Here is a 19884-nt window from a genome sequence, read left to right as displayed (position 1 = left end):
ATCCCTCAGCAGCTCCAGACTATTTGTTGTTTTCAAAGACCTGCTTCCTTAGAAAGCTCCTTTTGAAGTAATTTGACGTGCCATTTCCAGCTCCTGTGTGATCTACCGCAGTTATTCCCCCTTTATCTGCCTCCCAATGCTCGGGAATGTCTCCATAAACCTGCCTGCCTCTGCCCGTGCAAGGGACCTGCATTAGAGTGGGATTTAAACTTAATGCCAGAGGAGCTTACAAAGTCTCCCATTTGAGCTTGCTGTGGACTCCACACCGCGGTTTCTTTCTCATAAAAATAGCAGGTGGCTGAGTTTGAAGGATCGGTCAGGTGTGGATCCCTCACATGGAAAATCCCTCTCGCCGGCAGGAGATGGAGGATAAGGGATTCATCCCTGTCCCCGGTGAAATCAATGGCAGCTCTGCTGTTGAGACAGGTCAGGTGTCAGTCTCAGTTGTTGGCTCTTCCCCGGGATTTGATCCTTTGTGCTCTCACCATTAAAGAATCTCTCTTCCTGTCTCCTTCCCACGGGCTCTCATCCATCCTGATTTGAAGTCCCCTCCGTTAAGTGGCTGGAACGCCAGTGCTGCGCTTCCCCGGCGGAGAGGACACTCCATAAATCTCCCATTAGTCATGGATGTGGCCAGCCATCCCAGGGATAGGCTGCCGTGCCTCAGAGGTTATCAAACCGTGGCAGCCCCTGCGTTTGCCTCTCCTTTCCGAGAGCTCAGCTCCCTGCCAGCATCCAGGGCTCATTTCCCGGGAGCTGAGGCGGCCACGCTTCGCTCAGGGACACAACAGCGGCCACGTGGGGCTCAGTCCTTGTTCCCTGGCCAGTGTGGCCAGAGCTGGGCTCCCTTTCCAGCACCTCTGAGCAGGACAAGAAGCTTCCAAGAAGCAGGAAGGGGGGAGATTGTTGTGTTGGTGGCTGGAAGGCTCCGTTGTCCCAGGAGAGACACGCAGGGAACACTGTCTGTGTGTGCTGTCCCCAGTGGGATGGAGAGGGGCTTGTGCCTCTGAACGGGGTACAAGGTTCCCAAATGATCCCTGTGAGGCATTTCAGCCTCAATCCTCGTGGAAAACGAGGGCTGAACCTCACTGGTGGGAGCATGGAAATCTCCCAGGGTGTCATGGACATCGAGTCCTGCCTGGATGCTCCTTCCAGGGCTGTATCCCTAAAAACAAACATGCAGACCTCGTTCCTGGGCTTGGGGGACAAGAACAGGGAAGGATCCCTCCAAAGTGCCCTGTTCCAGGGCTCTTGTCTGTCAGGGAGCTCAGAATGAGCTGGGTGAGGAGGACTCTGCTCCTGGTAGGTCTTGGACATGCTTGGATTTACATTTGGCACCTTTACTCCAGCATGAGATTGGTGTTGTCAGCCTAAAATAACATCATTTTTCCAATAATTTGCGGTAGACTGGTAGGGATGCTGTGAATCAGGAATAAACCAGCTCAGGTGGCCCATGGGTGAGACCTGTGACTCTGCTGTAGTCTGTGCTCTGTATTACTCAGGTATAAAATGCTATTCCAGGATGAACCCTCGGGACAAGAAGCGTGGGAGAGGCTGGGGAAGGGATCCAGCAGGGAAGAGCAGGGTGCTGGAATGCTCAGGTTCCAGGAACAGCTGTGTGTGTCTGGGTTAGAACAACCTGCCTGGCTGTAAGGAAACAAGGAGGTGGCAGGAGAAGGAGGAGGAGGAGGTCAGGATGTGATCCCTGCTCAGGGATGTCGGAATGGCGTTTGTGTTGTTTTATTGCTGCCGAGGAAAGAGAAAATGGAGCAGGGAATGCAAAATGACAGAGACTGAGGAGATGTGATATTTTCCTGATGTATTTTGCTGGTAATTAGTGTAATGCCAATTAGACAGAAGTAATTTTTTCTTCTCCCCCTTCTTTGGCTGTATAAATTATTGCTGGAATATATGCCAGCTCAAACCGAGATATTAAACTAGGAGTGATGTGGAGATCTCTGCTCCTTGAGGATCTCTAGATGAAATTACACAGACAACAGGGATCTTGACAAAAGTAAGGCTGACTCTATCCAGAAAGAAAACGAATCAAAGCCAAAGGAATTTTTTTCTATTGCACGTCTGGCGTCTTGCTGTTTATTAGCCACGCAGGAAGGGGCCCCCACAGAGATGCAGCAACATCAGCGAGAAAAGGCAAATATCTCGCCTTTCCTGCAAACAATACCACTTGCAGGCTATTGTTCCCCTATCAGCTTCCCTGAGGAGCGGATCCCGAGCCCTTCCCGTGCTCGGGGCTGCAGGTAAACCCCGCCGCCCACGCTCATTCCATTTGTCATTCCCGGAGCCCTGTTTGCTCCCGCACCGGGACAGCAGCGCCGGGGTTGTTTTGCCTCCGGGTCCCCCGGGACGCGGAGCTCTTTAATGATGATGTACGGCTTCCTTCAGAGGGTCAATTGCCGGCCTGGACCTCTCCAGTCGCGGATCCCTCGGAGCTCCCCACCTGGGCACAGACGCCGCTCTGCTCCGTGCTGCACATGGATTTTCCCTCGCATGAGGAGCAGACCTGCTCTTGCCAGTCTCCTCCCTTTGGAAAAATAACTGCTAAAAATGATGCCCTTGGACCGATTCTGGAAATTTTCATCCATCTCTGTTGGACCGTGAAATCCAAATCTTCTCGTGATCATCCTGCTGCTGCCTGGCGCTGTGCTCTGGGCAAATCCCCTTTGCCAACCTGCCTCTGATGTGGGGGTGGGGGATGATGTATCCCGCTTGTCCCGCCTGGATTTTAGGATTTTGTAATCCTCGCTGGCTCTTTAAAGTGTGTTTTATTCATGGCAGCCTTTAGGACTGCCTCTGGCGGGCCTCCCTCGAGTGGTGCAAACTTTATTGCATCTCTCCTCCAGCAGCGTGTAAACTGCAGCACCCAGGGGTAGCTGGAAGTTGATCTTCCCGATCGGAAGCGATTATCCGTCTTTTCCCTGCTTTCCCGCAAGGGCTTCTTGCTGCCATCCTAAAAACAAACACAGGGCACAGCAAAATTCATCAGGATCGGTATTTTGGGGTTTTTTTCCCAAATGAGTCATCAGCAAGCTGCCCCATTCCTAAACTTCCCCGTATCCCGTGTTTGCGCCTTCAGCTCCTTGGTGCTGATCCCTCCCGCTTTTCCAGGAGAAGGGGATTTCTCCCCAGCCCTGGCCATTAGGGCAGGATCCTTTCAGTGCTTGCTGGGGAATCACAGCAGGCGGGCAGATGGTCCAATTCAAGCGGCAAGGTTCATTTCTTGGGGTGGATTTTGCCCGCACCACGGGAGGATGTGACCGGCGCTGCTCCTGCCACGTGCCAGCCACAAAACCTCTCCCCGTGGCGCTCCCACTGCAGATTTCCAGCCTGGCAGTCCGTGGGCGTTGGAGGCGTCAATAAGGAGCGTTTTCTGCTGCTTTGTGGCACGGCTGCACTGCGGAGAAAGGGGCTCGGCAGTCCGGGGGCTCGGGCTCTGCAGCTCCGAGCAATCAGCAGGGAAACGGCCCCGTTTGGTGTGGGATCATTCCTGCCGAGTTCCCCGGCCGTGTCCCTGCCCTAAGGCTACCTGGGCTGCTGTGTGTGGGATTTCAGGTGGGTTTTGTTCCCTAGGGCTCGGTGTGCCTCCATCGGGGACAGACATTTCCCCGTCTGCACAGCCCAGGAGCCTCACCCTGCATTTAGTGCCCGTCCTCTGATCCTTCTCACAGCCACCGAAAATTCCTGCAGGCATCTCCCTCCTCCCCCTCAGTGTCTGCAGGACAGCTCAGGCGGGCTCAGGACAGGCTGTAAAAGAGCTGGAGTGATGTAAGGGTGCTCCCTTTCCTCGGAAGCAGCCCAGGAAAGATCGGTGGCAAGGAAACAAAGCGTCCACATGCAAATCCATACTGTCATTTCCTCTCCCGGTTTCCTTGGGGTTTGGCTTGACTCTCTTCCAAGGGCTCTTCCTTCTCCCTTCTCTGCTTCCCTCCGAGTGGTCTCGGTTCCCTTTGTTTGCAGATCCCCTCCTTGAGATGAGCCCTTTTCATAAACTTGTGATTTCTTTTGTCACTTAAACACCTCCCTGACTTCAAAGGCCGGGAACAGCACTTGGCTCTGTGGCTCCTGCCCCCCTGCATCAACGATTTCCCCCCAGCCATTGTCCTGCCGGGGAAGGATTATTAAATTGTTGATGGAGCTGAACAATGGTTTTGTTCAAAGGCAGACATGCGAACGCCACTTCTTTTCTCCTTGACACAAGAGCTTTAATACCCGGGAACAATGAGAGGCAGCCACCAAGGAGCAAACACTGGAGAGGATTCACAAAGCCAGGCCAGTGTTCCCAAATCCCTGAGCACATGAACTGGTGCTCCTTGGAGTGCGCCCCGTGGCTGTAGGTGAGGTGAGAGAACTGGCCCTGCTGAAAATTGATTTTAAAAAGTACAAATATTGCCCGCTAACACTGGCTTGTGTGATTAGGACACGAGCAGGGGGCGGGAGAAACCACCCTTTGCACAGAATCATGGAATTAAGGTTGGAAAAAACCTCGGGGGTCATCCAGTCAAACTGTTCCCCCAGCACTGCCAAAACCACCACTAACCCCTGTCCCCAAGTGCCACATCCACGTGGCTTTGAGGGTGACAAAGCCATCCACGTGGCTCCAGGGTGACTCCACCACTGCCCTGACAGCTCTGCCAGGCCTTTTCCATCCTTATCCTCAAAGAAATTTTCCCTGATGTCCATCTTGAACCTCTCCTGGTGCAACTTGCGGCCACTCATCCTATCCCTGTCCCCTGGGAGCAGTTCCTGATGTCCCCTGTCTGCCCTCTCCTGTCAGGGAGCTGTGCAGAGCCACAAAGATCTGCCTGAACCTCCTTTTCTGCAGCTGAGCCCCTTTCTCAGCTGCTCCCCAGGCCGGTGCTCCCATTCCCAGGCTGCTCCACAAGGGCTCCAGGCGGGCTGTGCCTTGGGAGCAGCTCTGGAGGCTGCAGCGAGGATCACTCCCTGCACTGCGCAGCCTCAGGCTCTGACATTTTGTACTGTTCAGGCTCCTCTCCCATCGCTGATCGCCTCAGCTGCACTCCAGCACCATGGCTTCAATTTTCCATGCTGGGTTTCCCTCAGGTTGATTTCTTTCTTCTGTTTTTCCTAAATTTTAGCGGAGCTGTTCCAGCTGGTTTTGGAGAACACGCCGTGCTGCCTCAGCCCTGCTAACAAAGTGATTATGAAAATTTCCTTTCAAGACCCATTAGCTTAACCACGCTTTGAGAGGGAGGTGTGGAATTTGGCATGGGAGCTGCCAGCAGCGGCTGGGGGCTGCTTGTCCCAAAATGTGCTCTGAATGTACAGCAGAACACATCCCTGGGGGGCCACGCCCACACTGCCCTGTGTGGCCTTCACACAACAGCATCCCAGAGCTTTTCCATCGGGGGAATGGATTCCAACTGACAGAGAGGAGGTTTAGATTGGATATCAGGAAAAAAATCTTTCCCTGTGAGAGTGGTGGAGGGCTGAGGTTGCCCAGAGAAGCTGTGGCTGCCCCTGGCAGTATCCAAGGCCAGGCTTGGAGCATCCCGGGAGAGTAGAAGGTGTCACTGCCCACAGCAGGGAACAAGATGAGCTTTGAGGTTCCTTCCATCCCAAACTATTCTGTGATTCCATGATCCTGTGATCCATGTTCTCTTTTGGACACCAGCAAGGGTTTGCTGCCATTGTTTCGAGGACATCCATCCTGTTCCTTGATTTAAATCCATCCAGTTGCTTGGTGGCCTCCCTCCTGGACATTTCCCAGTGCTCTGTGGTCCCCAGTTTTCTTTGGAATGCTGGGTACAGCGGGCAGGGATTGTCCTTTTCCTCTGGGAGGGTTGAGCATGGCCCTGCCCTGGGACTCTGGGGTCAGGCTGCACCTGAGGACGCCTTGCTGGGAGCCCAGGTGTGCCCAGGTGGGCAAGGGCCATGGGCACCTGGCCTGCATCAAAACCACTGTGACAGCAGGACCAGGGCACGGCCTGTCCCCAGGGCTGGCACTGCTGGGGACCTCGAGGGCTGTGTCCTGTTCTGGGCCCTCCTGAGAGAGCCCTGGAGGGGCTGGAGCGTGTCCAGGGCAGGGAACGGAGCTGGGGAAGGGGCTGGAGCCCCAGCAGAGGCTGAGGGAGCTGGGAAAGGGGCTCAGCCTGGAGAAAAGGAGCCTCAGGGACCTTGTGGCTCTGCACAAGCCCCTGACAGGAGGGGACAGCCGGGGGGTCGGGCTCTGCTCCCAGGGAACAGGGACAGGAGGAGAGGGAACGGCCTCAGGCTGGGCCAGGGCAGGCTCAGGGTGGACAGCAGCAGGAATTTCTCCATGGAAAGGGCGCTCAGGGACTGGAACTGCCCAGGGAGGTTTGGAGTGCCCATCCCTGGAGGTGTCCCAGGAAGGGCTGGAGGTGGCACTGAATGCCCTGGGTGGGGACAAGGTGGGGATGGGGCACTGCTGGGACTGGATGATCTTGAGGACTTTTCCAACCTCAGTGACCCTGGGACTGTGTGAGAGAGCTGCTTTTCAGGTTCTGGGAGATGGAGCCAGAAGTGCCTCCCACCAAGGCCTTTCCTTGCCTCATTCCCAGGCTGTGACACTGTCCAGGTCCCCTGGAGCCCCACGTCCCCCCACACGTGGCACAGAGGTGGCACACTGGGACCCCTCACTGTCCTCCCAGTCCCCAGCCAGCACAAAGGGACTCCTCCTTTTTCTTCTTCTCCCTTTGACTGTCCTTCCTGGGGCCTGTTCCCTCCCTTCTCCTGCTCTTCCCGGCGAGCTGGCAGAGGCTGCCTCAAGCTCCAGTGCCCTCTGTGATGAGCTGCTGCCAGCCGGGGAAGCAGGGCTGCAGCTTTAATTAAATGATAAGGGCAGAGCCCCGGAAGTGGGGAGATAAGTGCACTGGTGTCTGCCACCACACTTGCCCAGGCTCTTTCTAATTAGCTTTGAGAAGCTCTGGAGAGGCAGATTAACCCTTGCAGGTGCTGGATGAGCGCTGGGATGCAGCGGGAGGAGGGTGCCCAGGCCAGCCCAGGGGTGCCATGGTGCCATGGGGACCCTCTGTGTCTCCCCCTGCACAGGGCAGACGGGACAGGTCCGGGAGGGTCAGAGCTGGCCTTTCCCAGGCTCAGGCACAAGGCAGAGCTCAAGGATTATGTGCTCAGGTTCCTCCTGGGAGCAGCATTTGGTGCTCTGACATCCCCCTGCCAGGTGGGGGGACCGTCCCCAGCCCCACAGGGCACAATCCTGCCATGGCTCAGGTCTCCAGCCCCTCTGGAGCCATGAGCAGTGATGCTCTGGGAGCTGGGCACTTGGGGACATGGGGTAAGAGTGAATCTGCGTCACAACCCATGACAATATGGACTGGAAGCTCCCCAGGACCTGGTGCCACCAGGGCCACCACCTGTCCCTCACCCAGGTCCAGCTGAGAGGGCTGGGAAGGACACCTGGGCTGTGGCCCCTGTGTCACCAGGTCAGTGGGTGGTCAGAGTGGCACTGGTGACACTGCCCTGGTGACCTGGCTCCTTGTGGTCACACTGGCTGGCAGCACAGGGTACCCAGAGTGTGCCAGGGAGCTCTGGGAGGGCCATTCCCGTGTCCCCAGGGAGCTCTGGGGTGGCCATTGCTGTGTCCCCAGGGAGCTCTGGGGTGGCCATTCCCGTGTCCCCAGGGAGCTCTGGGGTGGCCATTCCCATGTCCCCAGGGAACTCTGGGGTGGCCGTTCCTGTGTCCCCAGGGAGCTCTGGGGTGGCCATTCCCGTGTCCCCAGGGAGCTCTGGGGTGGCCATTCCCGTGTCCCCAGGGAGCTCTGGGAGGGCCATTCCCATGTCCCCAGGGAGCTCTGGGGTGGCCATTCCCGTGTCCCCAGGGAGCTCTGGGAGGGCCATTCCCGTGTCCCCAGGGAGCCTCTGCCTGGAGGGGGGCCAGGCCATCCCCACAGCCCCCCGGGGGCAGAATCCCGTGCATCCATCGGCAGAGGCGAGGTGGGAATGCAGGGCGCAGGCAGGAGCAATCGCGGAGGAATTTGGGCAGCAGGAATGCGCATCCGAGGTATGCATGAGCTGGCAGCCCCCGGGGATGGCAGGTGGTGCCGGCTCCCGTGGGATTTACATAACCATCATTAGACCGCGCCGAGCCAGGAGAGCCCTGTGCTCCCACCTGGCCCCGCTCCTGGGGCAGGGAAGGAAGGAGGGCAGCTCCACTGCCCGGAATTCCACGGGTTTGGGATCTTTGTGCGCTCCTAAAGGCACCTCAGGCGTTGTTACTCAGCGGGATGCTGCAGGAGTGAGTGCTGGGAAGAGGGTTTGGCGATTCCGTGGATTGATTTGGACTCCCCAGCCTTTCTGGCGGATATTCGTGGATTCTCTCATCTGGACGGCCAGAGGATAATGTCGGGATATTAATGGATCCAGAGGATAATGTCGGGATATTAATGGATCCAGGATTTCATTCTGGACCTGGATTGGGTTGTTCTGTGCAATGTGAGTGAGGAGGATTGCCCAGCAATGCTCATTCCTTGCCTTTGCTTTTGGCTGCTCTGAGTTTTAGCTGCAAGGACCCCATTTTTCATACGGGGCATGTGCCAGGTACCAAATGTTTTGAGAAGTGCCAGTGAAATGTGCCCAGATATTTCTTTTCCAAAAGGAGGAGAGAAAATTGCTGTTTTTTCTCATTAGGAGAGCAACACCCGCTGTTCTCCAGCCCCTTTTTAGAGGAGGAATTTTCTGTGATCTCTTGAGCCTTTCCTTGTACCTTCCCCAGTTTCTGCAGCCTCTGGGGCAGAGTCTCACTGGCAAGGCAGCTCCTTCCCTGTTAAATCTCCCGGGTGGTTCTGTGCTCTCCCTGGAAGCCACAAAGGGACCTCAGGGGAAATATTTCCCACCAGAGTGTGACTCTGGTCTGCATCACAAAGCGCTTTCAGGAGGAGAATTAAGGCTGCCTGGACAATCCTAATTTTGGCATTTCCTAACCTTTGAACCCTGTAATCCTATTAAGGTGCTTCTTAACATAATTATTCAGCAGTTTAATGTAATAATTCTGCTTTTTATAGTCCGGTGGAGGTTGAAACCCCTCTCTGCCAGGGTAGGGGATCATGGGGGTGGCACCACGAGCACAAAATCTGTTTTAGGGGGGTGGAATTTGTGTCCTGGGTATCACAAGGCAGCTGTGGGGTGAGGGGGATTTTGGGAGCCCTCAGTGTGTTGCTGGGCCCTGCAGGGACACGCTCAGTGTCCAGGGACATCCATCTGGGTGCTCTGCCTGCCGTTGCCGTGGCGATGTGGCCGCTGTCACACGGTGCCCGTGGGGTGACCGCAGCAGGGAGGCGGCTCCTCCAGCACACACGGGAAAACACATCCCGGGAAAAGGGAAAACACATCCCCCGGGAGCCGGGAAAAGGGAAAACACATCCCCTGGGAGCCGGGAAAAGGGACAACACATCCCCTGGGAGCCGGGAAAAGGGAAAACACATCCCCTGGGAGCCAGGCAAAGGGAAAACATATCCCCTGGGAGCTGAAAAAAAGGGAAAACACATCCCCAGGGGGTCAGAAGGGAAGAAAACATTCTCTGGGTGCTGGGCAAGGGAGGAACAGATCCCCTGGGAGTGGGTACAGGAAAACACATCTCCTGGGAGTGGGCAAGGGAAAACACATCCCCTGGGAGCCAGGCAAAGCACTCCAGCCCCAGCTGTGCCGGCTTTGCTGGGCCTGGTGGGTGCATCTGTCCTCATCCATTCCTGGGCCGTGCTGGGATCCCCTGGGAGGAGCTGGGAAGCCGTTTGCAGTTCTGGAGTGTTGGGATATCCTGCAGGGGCAGGCGGCCCGGGCACTTCAGGGCGAGCTGTCTGTGCTGCTGGGGGCTGCTGCTGTTCCGCAGAGGCAGCGGGGCTGGAGGGGCCGGGGGAGATGCCGGGGGTGTGTTCCAGGAGAACCCCGTCTGTGCGGCAGCCTGCGGAGCCCTGGGGATGTGCTGGGAGAGCGGGTGTTGCTCGTTCCTGCCCCGGGAGCCGGAGGTGCGGCTCGGAGCCGCAGTCAGCACCTCGGTGGGCAGTGCCGGGTCGGGCTCCGATACCGGGAGCCATCTGGAGCGAGGGTGGGAAGTTTGGGGAGCCATCTGTCAGGGTGTTGTAGCGCTAGAGTTGGTCCCGCAGCCGTCTGGCTGGGTGTTGTAGTGCTAGGAATGGTCCTGCAAACCGTCTGCGAGCGGGGAGGGGGCGAGGGAACCGCGGCTGGGAAAAGCTGCGGCTGCCCCGGGCTGCGGGAGCTCCGTGCCCCCGGGCATCCCGAGCCCCGCTTCCCGCAGGGACATCGCTGAGCTCTGGGCTTGTCCACCTGGGAATATGGGCCAGGAACGGGTGAGGATCCTGCATCCAAAGGGTGTCCTGGGGACACCAGCTCAGGGAGGGATTGTCCCACTCTGCTCTGGGCTGCGGCAGCCTCACCTCCAGTGCTGGGGCAGTTTGGGTGCCACAAGATCAGAGAGCCAAAGCTGCTCCAGAGCGGCCAAAGGAGGGAGCCGGGGCTGGGGAAGGGTCTGCAGGGGCCACCCGAGGAGCGGTGAGGGCACTGGGCTGGTCCAGCTGCAGCACAGGGGCTGAGGGCAGAGCTCGGGGAAGGAGGGAACGGCTGGAAGGGGAAGTTTGGGATGGGGAGCAGGGAAAGGTTCTTCCCCCAGAGGGTGCTGGCACTGCCCAGGCTCCCCAGGGAATGGGCACGGCCCCGAGGCTGCCAGAGCTCCAGGAGCGTTTGGACAGCGCTGCCAGGGGTGCCCAGGGGGGATTGGTGGGGGAGTCTGGGCAGGGCCAGGGGTGGGACTGGATGATCCCTGTGGGTCCCTTCAGCTCAGAATATTCCATGATTCCCTGCTGGGATAATGCATTGCCTGTGCCCCTCTCATTTGGGGACTGTGAAGGCGGACCTTGTCTCTGAGCCCTGTGAAGGAGATCCTGGCTCCAGGGGCAGCTAAAACACAGCTCCCCTCTCCCAACAGCCCTGGCAAGGGGAAAACGTGTTGGGAATGAGCCATGGAGCTCCTGTTCCCTGCAGAGAGCTCCTGGGATGATGAGCATCTCTTGTGCCGCTGTGGGCACTTCTCCAGGCTACTGGGCCTGGTATGGAGAGGTGGGAATAAAGGAGTGGGATAATGCAGGACATTCCTTCATAGGTGTGGAGGATGGGATGGGATGGGATGGGATGGGATGGGATGGGATGGGATGGGATGGGATGGGATGGGATGGGATGGGATGGGATAGGATAGGATGGGATAGGACAGGATAGGACAGCAATGGGGCTAGCCAGTGTAAGAACATGGGATGTTGGGCTGCACAATCCCAGCTGCTCCGCAGGGTGTTGAGGAGGGAGGGGAGCAGCAGCGCGGGTGCCTGGAGGAAGCAGCTCCGCAGGGAAGTGATGTCTGGAGGGAGCAGTGCTGTAAAACATGGCACCTGGAGGAAATGGCTGCACTGCAGCAGCGCTGCCTGCAGGGAAGGCAGCAGCGGGGGGAGGCGGCACCTGGAGGCGGCAGCAGCACAGAACGTGGCACCTGCAGGACGTGGCACCGCGGGGGAGCCGCACCTGGAGGCAGCGGCGCCGTGGGGGATGGCGCTTCCCGGGAATGGTGCCGCGGGAGATGGCACCTGGAGGGAGCAGCGCCATGGGAGAGCCTTGCCTTGGGGAGTGCCCCGTGGGGACACCCCTGTGGGGACACCCCTGTGGGGACACACCCGTGGGGGACACAGCTGTGGGGAGTGGCGCTGTGGGAGAGTGGCACCCATGGAGAACATTGACATGGCAGGATGGGGCCTGCCAGCAGCTCTGCCCTGGGCAGAGGGGAGCAGGATTCCTGGGAATGGCTCCTGCAGGAGCAGTGGGGCAGGAGAACGGCACCAGGAATGCTGGAATAGGGAATGGTGCCGGCTGCCAGGAGCTGCGGGGCAGGAAGGGAGTCCTTGGTGCATAGGGAGAGGGGACAGTGCTGCTGGGAAGCGATGGCATAGGAGGCCACCACCATCCCACAGGGGTCTGCAGAGCCCTGAGGGCTTGGAATGGGAGAAGGGGCATTCCCAGGTGTCCAGAGCACGGAGGCCAAGCTGCCTCTCCTGGGAACACTGTCCCTTTCCTGGCTGAGGACAGACCTTTGGCATCCCTGGCACCCCAGGGTGCAGCGTGGGCCCTGCTCCGTCCCTCTGAGGCCAGGCCCAGCACAGGTCGGGGCTCTGGGGCTCTGATTTGGGGCAGCTGGCTGGGATGAGTTCTCCCTGGGGAGGGAAGAAGGCTCTTTCTCATCCCAGCTTTGGGAAAGCATCTGGTTTTCCTCCCAGCTGCTCTCCCCACACTCTCATTCCTCATTTCCCCACACGGCCGAGCCTCTCCAGCCCCTCCTGGCATGCTGTGCTTCCCTCCTCCCCTTTCCTGGGCTTCTCTGCATCCTCTGCCGTGCTCTGCTCTGTCACAGCCCCACTGCCTCCCCTCCCAGAGCTGCTCCAGCACATCCCCTCCCTTCCAAGACTTCTGTGCTGCATCACCCATCCCTGCTCTCCCCGCACTGACACCAGTGGAAGACACAGCAGGACCAAACCGGGCTAGGGATGTGGCAGAAGGTGGCACAAAAAACGTGCTGGGGGCTGGCTCAGCCTCTGCTTGGAGCTCCCAGGCCTGCAGAGGGTGAGGGAACCTCTGCCCGTCTCCTGCAGGAGAGGGAAGCACTGCTGGCTGAGGCTGCTGCTTTCCTCATGTTCCCAAAGTGCCCCAGGGCTTTGCTGGAATCTCCAGGAAGGTTTTGGAGGAGGCCTGTGACCGGATGAGCTCCTGCCCCATGTGGGCAGAGAGGGAGACAGGAATAATTAGCAGCAGCGCCAATTAGTGCCTCTTCCCAGAGAAGCCAACCTGGCATCTCTGAGGGTGTAAAGATCCTGGTGTAAACCCCCAACCGTGGCCCTCAGGAAACCAAAGGGATCCAACTTTTCCAGCCCGGATTCATCCCTAAGGAGGAGAGCCCCGAGGCAGCTGACAAGGGGACACCAGAGAGAGGCAAAACTGCAGGACTGGAGCAGCCAGGAGGATGTGAGGGCTGTGGGTGCCCATCCACCACTTCCCTGCCTGGGGAGCACAGTGTGGTGGCCTGGTATTCCATAACAGGATGGGCCAAAGCTCAGGAAAACACGGCAGCTGCACGAAGCTTTACCTGGTGTGGCCAGGACACCCTGATAGCCCAGAGGGCACGGCCATCCTCTCCATCCTCTGGGAATGCTGTCACATTCCAGGGCCTCAGAGGCACAGAAGGGCATTTTGGGTGGAGGAGGGATCCGAAACCCTGAGTACCCTCTGTGCACCCCGAGGTGTGGGCCGGCCTCACCACCCCACAAAACTGGGGAAAATGGATGGGCAAAACTCCCAGCAAAGAGGGATTTGTGCTTGTCTGGTGGCACATGGGAGTCCCTGAGCCACCAGCATGTGCTGGGAATTAGGCCACGGGGTCGTGTTTTCCCTCAGTCCCAGCTATTCAGGAATTCCACCCTGCCCCGTTCCGGGCTCATGGCACAGAATCCGCTGCTCAGTGGCTCCGCAAGCGAGGGGACAATGCTGGAAAAAGGCTTCAGTGCCAGGAGCAGACAATGGGCAAAGCAGAATAAAAGACCCTGAACACAGCGTTCCTGCTTGATCCTGCCATTCCCAAGCTGCTGCTGGCACGAGGAAATCTCCGTCGCTTTGTTCCCTGCAGAGGTGGATTTTATTTCAGCCCTGCCAGTCCCCTCTGTGGGCTCGGCAAAGCTCCTCCCGCCCCAGGAAGAGGGGATGGCTCCCATCCACCCCCCTGGGAGCACAGAGCACCAGGGCCTTTCTGCAGGAGGAAAGGATGTCCAGGAGGAAAGCAGGGAAGGATGGCAGTAATCCCTCTTGGACCTCGAAGTGACCAAGCCATTGCTTGGCCACTGTGCTCCTGAGAGGAAAACCTGATGGATCCTCTTGGATTCAGATTCCATCCTCTGCTTGGACCTGCCCAGAGCAGAGATGAAAACGGAGCTGTGGTGCCTCTGGGTTTGTACCGCACATGGGCGAGAGAATGGAGGCATTCCCCAGGAAAGCAGGGCAGCTGCTGCATGGCCAGCCCCAAGGACGTGCCCTGCCGAGCTGTGCTCTCGTGCTGCCCGTGCCACTGCCGTGTGTCCCCTGAGCTGCTTCTGTGCTGCTTCTTGTCCCCGCCATGTGAGCATGGCTCAGCATCCTGCTGGGATGTATCCATGTGTGTGTGTCCATGTGAGTGTCCCTGTGTGTGCACAGCCCCAACCCCTCAGCTTCTGCTGTCACCACCCAGGTGGCTTTGAGTGTCCCCGTGTGGGTCCCATGAAGGCCACGGGGCTCCAGGGACCAGGATCAGGGATCAGGATGCAGCTGGAGCAAGGCGTGAGGGAGGAGCAGTGGCGGCTGAGTGGCCTCCAGGAGGCCGGACAGGGCCAGGAGAGGCTGAGGAGGCAGTGGGGACAGGGGGGACATGGGGTGGCAGAGGCTGAAGGGGGTGTGGAGGGGCTGTGCACTGACGTGACGCTGTCGTCCTTTTTCTGCCCCTCATCAGAGTCCCCTGAGCGGAGCAGGCTGTGAAGGGGGGCTGCCAGCAGGTATGTCCGTGTGCCTCCTGCCAGGGTATCCCAGCTTCCAGGGGGAGTTCCTGTGGGTGCCAGGGATGGGACGTGGGCACAGGCTCGTGGGGGAAACAGGGCTGCCTTTGGGGACAGTCACTTGGGGCTGTTTTAGGGCAAGATGTGCTCACACAATGGTTGGCTGCTGACTTTGGCCCTTCATCCATGCTGGTGTCAAACATTCCCAGCATTGTCTGGAGCCTTCTCCTGCATCCTGTGTGTGAGGGCTGTGCCAGGGTGACTCAGGTGTGTGGCAGTCCCCAACTGGTGGCAGGAGGGAGCGTTGGCCAGGGCAGAAACCCCACCGTGGTGCTCTGGTTTGCTTCTTCCCAGGGCTCAGGCACTGCCCGTGGGCGTGCCCTGCTTTTGGGAGGTGGGAATTGTGTGCACCAGTGTGTGTCCAGTAGGAAAGGGGTGCCCCACATGTCTCAGGCCCCCAGAGCTCCTTAGCATCTCCCTCCATCGGTCTGTCAGTGCAGAGAGCTCCACGGTGGTGGAGACATGGAGAGGATCTTTGGGAACCACAGGGACATCGGGAAGTCTGAGCAGCCTCAAGGTCATGAGCAGCTGCGGCTTCCACCCCAGCATCAGCAGCAGGCTGGATGTGCTCGTGGCAGCAGGCAGTGACATGTCCCAGGACATCGCGTGGTGTCCCACACTGGGGCAGAAATCAAGGAATGGCTCATGACTGGGATGGCTCTGGAGGGACACTCAGCTCTCACGGAAGTGCCAAATTTCGGCCGCAGAAGCCTCGTGCCAGGTGCTGCCTGTGCCGAGGACACCTGGCCAAGGCTCAGGGACACCTGGGGCAGGGGTGGCTGGTGTGTGAGGACACCAGTCCGTGGACTGGTCTAACTGGTGCTCAGTGACCTGGCTGGGCCAGGAGCAGGCAACTGTGGTGCCCTCAGGTGCTGGGGTTTGCTCCACAGGGCATCTCCAGCCTCTGAGGAGGGGGGCATGGCTTTGCCTCCATGTGCTCAGGGATTTCAGGCTTCACAGGAGAACAGGACTTCTGGCTGGGCTCGTGGCTCCTGCTGAGGGTGCCAGGGGAGGATGGAATGTGGCCTGGGATGCCTGATGGGAGCAGGGCAGGGATGCCTGAGGATGCTGCCCAGGACACACAGCTGCGCCTTGGGCCTGAGTCCAGGGCAGTTCTGTCTCTGTGAGGCCATCAGGTGCCCAGTGGGAATTCCTGGAGCTTAGTAGGTTCCAGGTGGTGCCTAAACTTCTGGGGTCACAAGCCTGGTGTGGCAGCATGTGTGCTGCTGTGCAAATGCAAGCTGTGGAGCCTCCCTGTGCAGTCCTGGTCTCCTAAGGAGCTGAGGGAGCTCTGCCCCATGCTCTGTCTCCTGTCTCTCTATGGCTTTGGGTTTTCCTCCCAGCTCTGCTTTGCTCCCTGGCTGTCCATGGGTCTGGTCCCAGGGTGTCCGTGGGTCCAGCTCCGAGGGTGTCTGTGGGTCTGGTCCCAGGGTGTCCATGGGTGTAGTTCCCTGGCAGTCCATGGGTCCAGCTCCCAGGGTGTCTGTGGGTCTGGCTCTCGGGGTGACCATGGGTCTCACTCCCAGGGTGTCTGTGGGTGCAGCTCCCTGGCTGTCCGTGGGTCCTGCTCCCAGAGTGTCTGTGGGTCCAGCTGTCCCTCGCAGTGTGGGTAGGACAGAGGTGTCCGTCCCTGCCGCTGGTCCCTGCGCTCCATCCCCCATCCCGAGGGCGTTCCCAGGGTGACGCCGCTGTCCCTTGTCCCCGCAGATCTCCGGCCTCTGCCCGATGTAGCCATGACTGGGACCTGCACCCGGGAGTGCACAGAGTTCGGCCACTCCGACACCTGCTGGATGCCTGGGCAGTCCTCCCCCAGCCGCAGGCCCAAGAACGCCCTCAAACTCTCCACTTTTGTGCCTTACCAAGACCGAGGGAGCCAAGAGCAAGTCGGGAACGGCAGCCCCAGACTGTCTGAAGAGCGCAGCACCAAAATGGCCAACCTCCGCCTGCTCCCCACGTACAGTGCCTTCTCCAATAGTAGCCATGAGCCCTGCAAGGACTCTCCCATGGAGGAAATTCCTCTCACCCAGACCTCGGACTTCCAGCCGGCCACCACCCCCTCGGCCCAGACCACCAAGAGGGAGATCTACCTGTGAGGCTGGGCGAGAGGGGCAGGGAGCAGAGGCCAGAGGAACGTTTTCCACTTCGATGCTTTATGGCTCCGGCCGCTTCTCCAGGCTGGGCGCTCTGCGGGGAGCAGGGCAGGGCGAGGCAGGGATGAGAGGAGCGCCTTTTTAACGCCGTGTTGCCCGGGGCTGGGGGTGGGTGGGGAGGATGGAAAGCATCCCGACCCCGATTGCCGAGCATCCCGAACTGCTGCCGGGGAGGGCTGGGCAGGCTCCTGGTGCGGAGGGCACGGAGAAGGGAGAGAAGGGCTTACGTACCAAAGGTCCACGCAGAGCTGGTGGAGTTCCTGGGGCATAGGACGAGGAGTGTCCCCGAGCACGGGGAGCCAGCTGCCTGTCTCTTTGCTGTAGACTCCTGTAAATACGAATCTTATAGGAATGACATTCAAGTCCTGCCTGATCGCAACTTTTTATTGTCCTTGAAACAAAACAAAACAAACAACAACAACAAAAAAGACGTTTAAAGAGAAAACAAAATGAAAAAAAAAAAAAAACTAGACAAAAAAAAAAAAAAAAAAGAGGAAAAACAAAACAAAACAAAAAAATGAGAGAGAGAGAGAAAAAAAAAAAAAAAAAAAAAAACAAACCACAGGGAGCAAGTTCCAGCTTTGAATGGTTTCCTGCGTGGAAGAGCCCCTGGGAGCGCAGCGTCCAGCCCGCACTCATGTTCTATATTGTAAATAGAGATGTGATCAGTCCCTGAAACAGCAGCTGGGGAGCTGGAGGAGAGGGGCAGCATCCTGGCTGGACTGTAGGGACTTTGCTATTTTTCAGCCTGGATCTCTTTCTGAACGTTGTCACTGTGCCCACAAGCTGCAGGGTCCCTAGGGACTGCCCGGTGCCATAGGTGGGGGCTGCTCTGGGGGGCGGGGGGGTCCCCGGTGGTGGCCCTGCGCCTGGCGGGGGGAGGAGGGCTGGGGAAGCCCCCCGTCAAGGGCCCGGCTGGGTCCGGGGAGGGGACGTCCCCGGGAAGGGTCCGGAGAAGCCCTCAGTCCGCCTCTGCTGGCAGGGAGGGCGGCGGCGGCTCCGGCTCTCCGCGCATCGCCTCGGGCCCCCTCCGGGGCAGGGGATGCCCACGAGGCCGGGCTGTGCCGTGCCCTCCGCCTCCGTCCCGTCCGCCTGTAAAGCCACCATTGCCTTTGTGAGGAGGAGCTTTGTCTCAGGGTCACACCGGGGGCCGCCGAGCCCCTGCCCGCTGGACTCCGCTGCCCTTAGGCCGCAGGGCCACTCTCACGGGGTCCAGCTTTCTCTTCCATTGTCAAAGGCCCGCCGGCCTCCCCGGCACGTCCCCGCCGCCCTCAGCTGCCGTGCGGAGCGGAGCGGAGCTCCTGCCCCTCGCGGGGCTCCCCGGAGGGGACCCTGCCTCCGGCCCTGCTCCCTCGGCGGCCGGGGCACGCCGCTGGCTTTGGGGTGCACCCCTGGCCGGAGGGTCGGGGCCACTCGCGCCTCATTCCTGGGTGGCCCTTCCCCGGTCCTGGCCCGCCGGGCCGCGGGAGGGGCCGTGCCGCGCCCTTGTGCTTCCCTTCTCCAGCTCCGGCATCTTCCCCAGGGAGCGAGGCCGGCGGGACGGGTGCGCTGTGGTCACCCCCGGGCGCACGGCGCGTCCCCGCGGGGCCAGGCCAGAGCTCGAGTGCCTGTCGGGACCCCGTGCCCAGCCTCCTCCCCGCTCTGAGCAGCTCCTCTCCAGCTCCTCTCCCTGGGATGGGCCGGTGGCAGGACGCGGCCGCCTCCCCGAGGGGACGCGCTGCCGGCCGAGCCCGGGCCGCAAAGGAAGGGCGGCGGAAGGCGCCCGCCGCCTCGCGTCCCCCGTGTCCCCCGTGCCCCAGCCCTGCCTTCCCCGGGTGGCACCGCTGCCACCCCGCATGGCCCCGGCACCCGGCGGTGCCCCCCGGAGGAGGCAGGACCCTCCTCCCGGCCTCCCGCTGCCGCTCCCGTCCCTGCGGGCGGGATGCTCCCGGTGGATGCGGGCCGGATTCCTGCTCTGCCCGGCGGGGCCCGTTCCCCGGCCCCGCTGCCTGAGCAGGTGCCGCTCCTGACCTGTTTTTATTGTAGCTCTGTAGTTTCAGGGCCAAACTGGGCAGAATGTGCAATTTGGCCGTGCTGGCCACGATCTTTGACTCCACTGCCAACTCGGCTGCTCGCGCCTCCCCTGGGCTCAGGCAGTGGCAGTGTCCGGTGTCCCTCCTGGGGACCCCCGGCAGAGCCACGGGCGAGGGGGGCTTGTCCAAGACCACCTTATCCCGGCGGGTGGGCTCCCTGCTTTGTGCTGGGCTCTCCGGAGGGATCCCGAGGCTGGAATTCCTGTGGCTGGAATCGCTGTGTTGTCTCCCGGAGCAGCTGGCGATGTCCTCAGTGCGAGCACGGTGCGGGGGCAGGGGGGAGTGCCGAGGGGTGCCCCAGGGATGGGGTGGGGAGGGCTTTGGGGGTGGCTTTGGGGCTTTGGGGGGGTGCACAGAGGGCTGGGGGGGTTGAAGGGGAGCACAGTGGGGCCAGGGTTGGGTGTCTGGGGGTGCAGAGGGCTCGGGGGTCTCGGGGCACTGGGCGGGTGTGTGGGGAAGGCCAGAGGGGGCAGTGGGGCCTCAGTGGGGTGCTGGGGTGCTGGGGGGTCCCTGGGGAACAGAGGGCGCTGGACACCAGTCCTGGGAGCGGGGTTTGGGGGGATTTGTCCCGGGGGGAAGCTGCCAGTGTGGCTGGGGATCAGTCCTGGGGGAGGGCGAGGAAGAGGTGCTGTGGGAAGAAGAAGAAGCTCATTTGCACAATTATAAGCCAGAAGGATCAAGCCTCTGTGCACGTGGGGGGAGGACAGCTCCCCACGGGCTCCGGTCTAGACAAGCACAGGGAGGAGGAGGGTTCACTGTATCTCACACTGCACTAGGACAAGCCAGGGGGAAAACCAAAGGTGGGAGCCAGGGAGCAGGCGGGCTGCGTGGGAAGGATCTAAGCGACCCCTTTGTAGCTCTTCAGTGTTGGTTCTATTTATACGAGATTTCATTTCCTTGCTTGTGATGCCTTGTTTTTTGTACAGTTTTATGTACATGCAGGTGTAGCTTTTCTAAAAGGAGAAATCCTATGGCAGAGTAAAGTTCCCCCACTATTTTTCAGATGGTGCCCTATGTCTAAGG

At 59.7% G+C, this 19884-nt stretch overlaps 1 protein-coding gene across 2 annotated transcripts in view; it reads left to right on the top strand.

The window, feature by feature from the left end:
* Positions 1-17201, top strand: part of PCDH1 (protocadherin 1) — a 52630-nt gene extending 35429 nt beyond the window's left edge. The window contains exons 5-6 of one of the 2 annotated variants that reach the window (XM_066328881.1): positions 14537-14579; positions 16347-16432. In XM_066328881.1, coding sequence (XP_066184978.1) covers positions 14537-14562 — 26 coding nt within the window. In that variant the 3' untranslated portion in view covers positions 14563-14579; positions 16347-16432. Of the gene's footprint in view, positions 1-14536; positions 14580-16346 lie in introns of both variants that reach the window. The other variant, XM_066328880.1, reaches the window with a different exon arrangement.
* Positions 17202-19884: the final 2683 nt, after the last annotated feature.

This window comes from Sylvia atricapilla, chromosome 14, assembly GCF_009819655.1.
Source record: "Sylvia atricapilla isolate bSylAtr1 chromosome 14, bSylAtr1.pri, whole genome shotgun sequence".
Classification (NCBI taxonomy): Eukaryota; Metazoa; Chordata; class Aves; order Passeriformes; family Sylviidae; genus Sylvia; species Sylvia atricapilla.
Note: the sequence above shows the minus strand (reverse complement) of the source record. Positions and strands in the feature narration are given on the sequence as shown.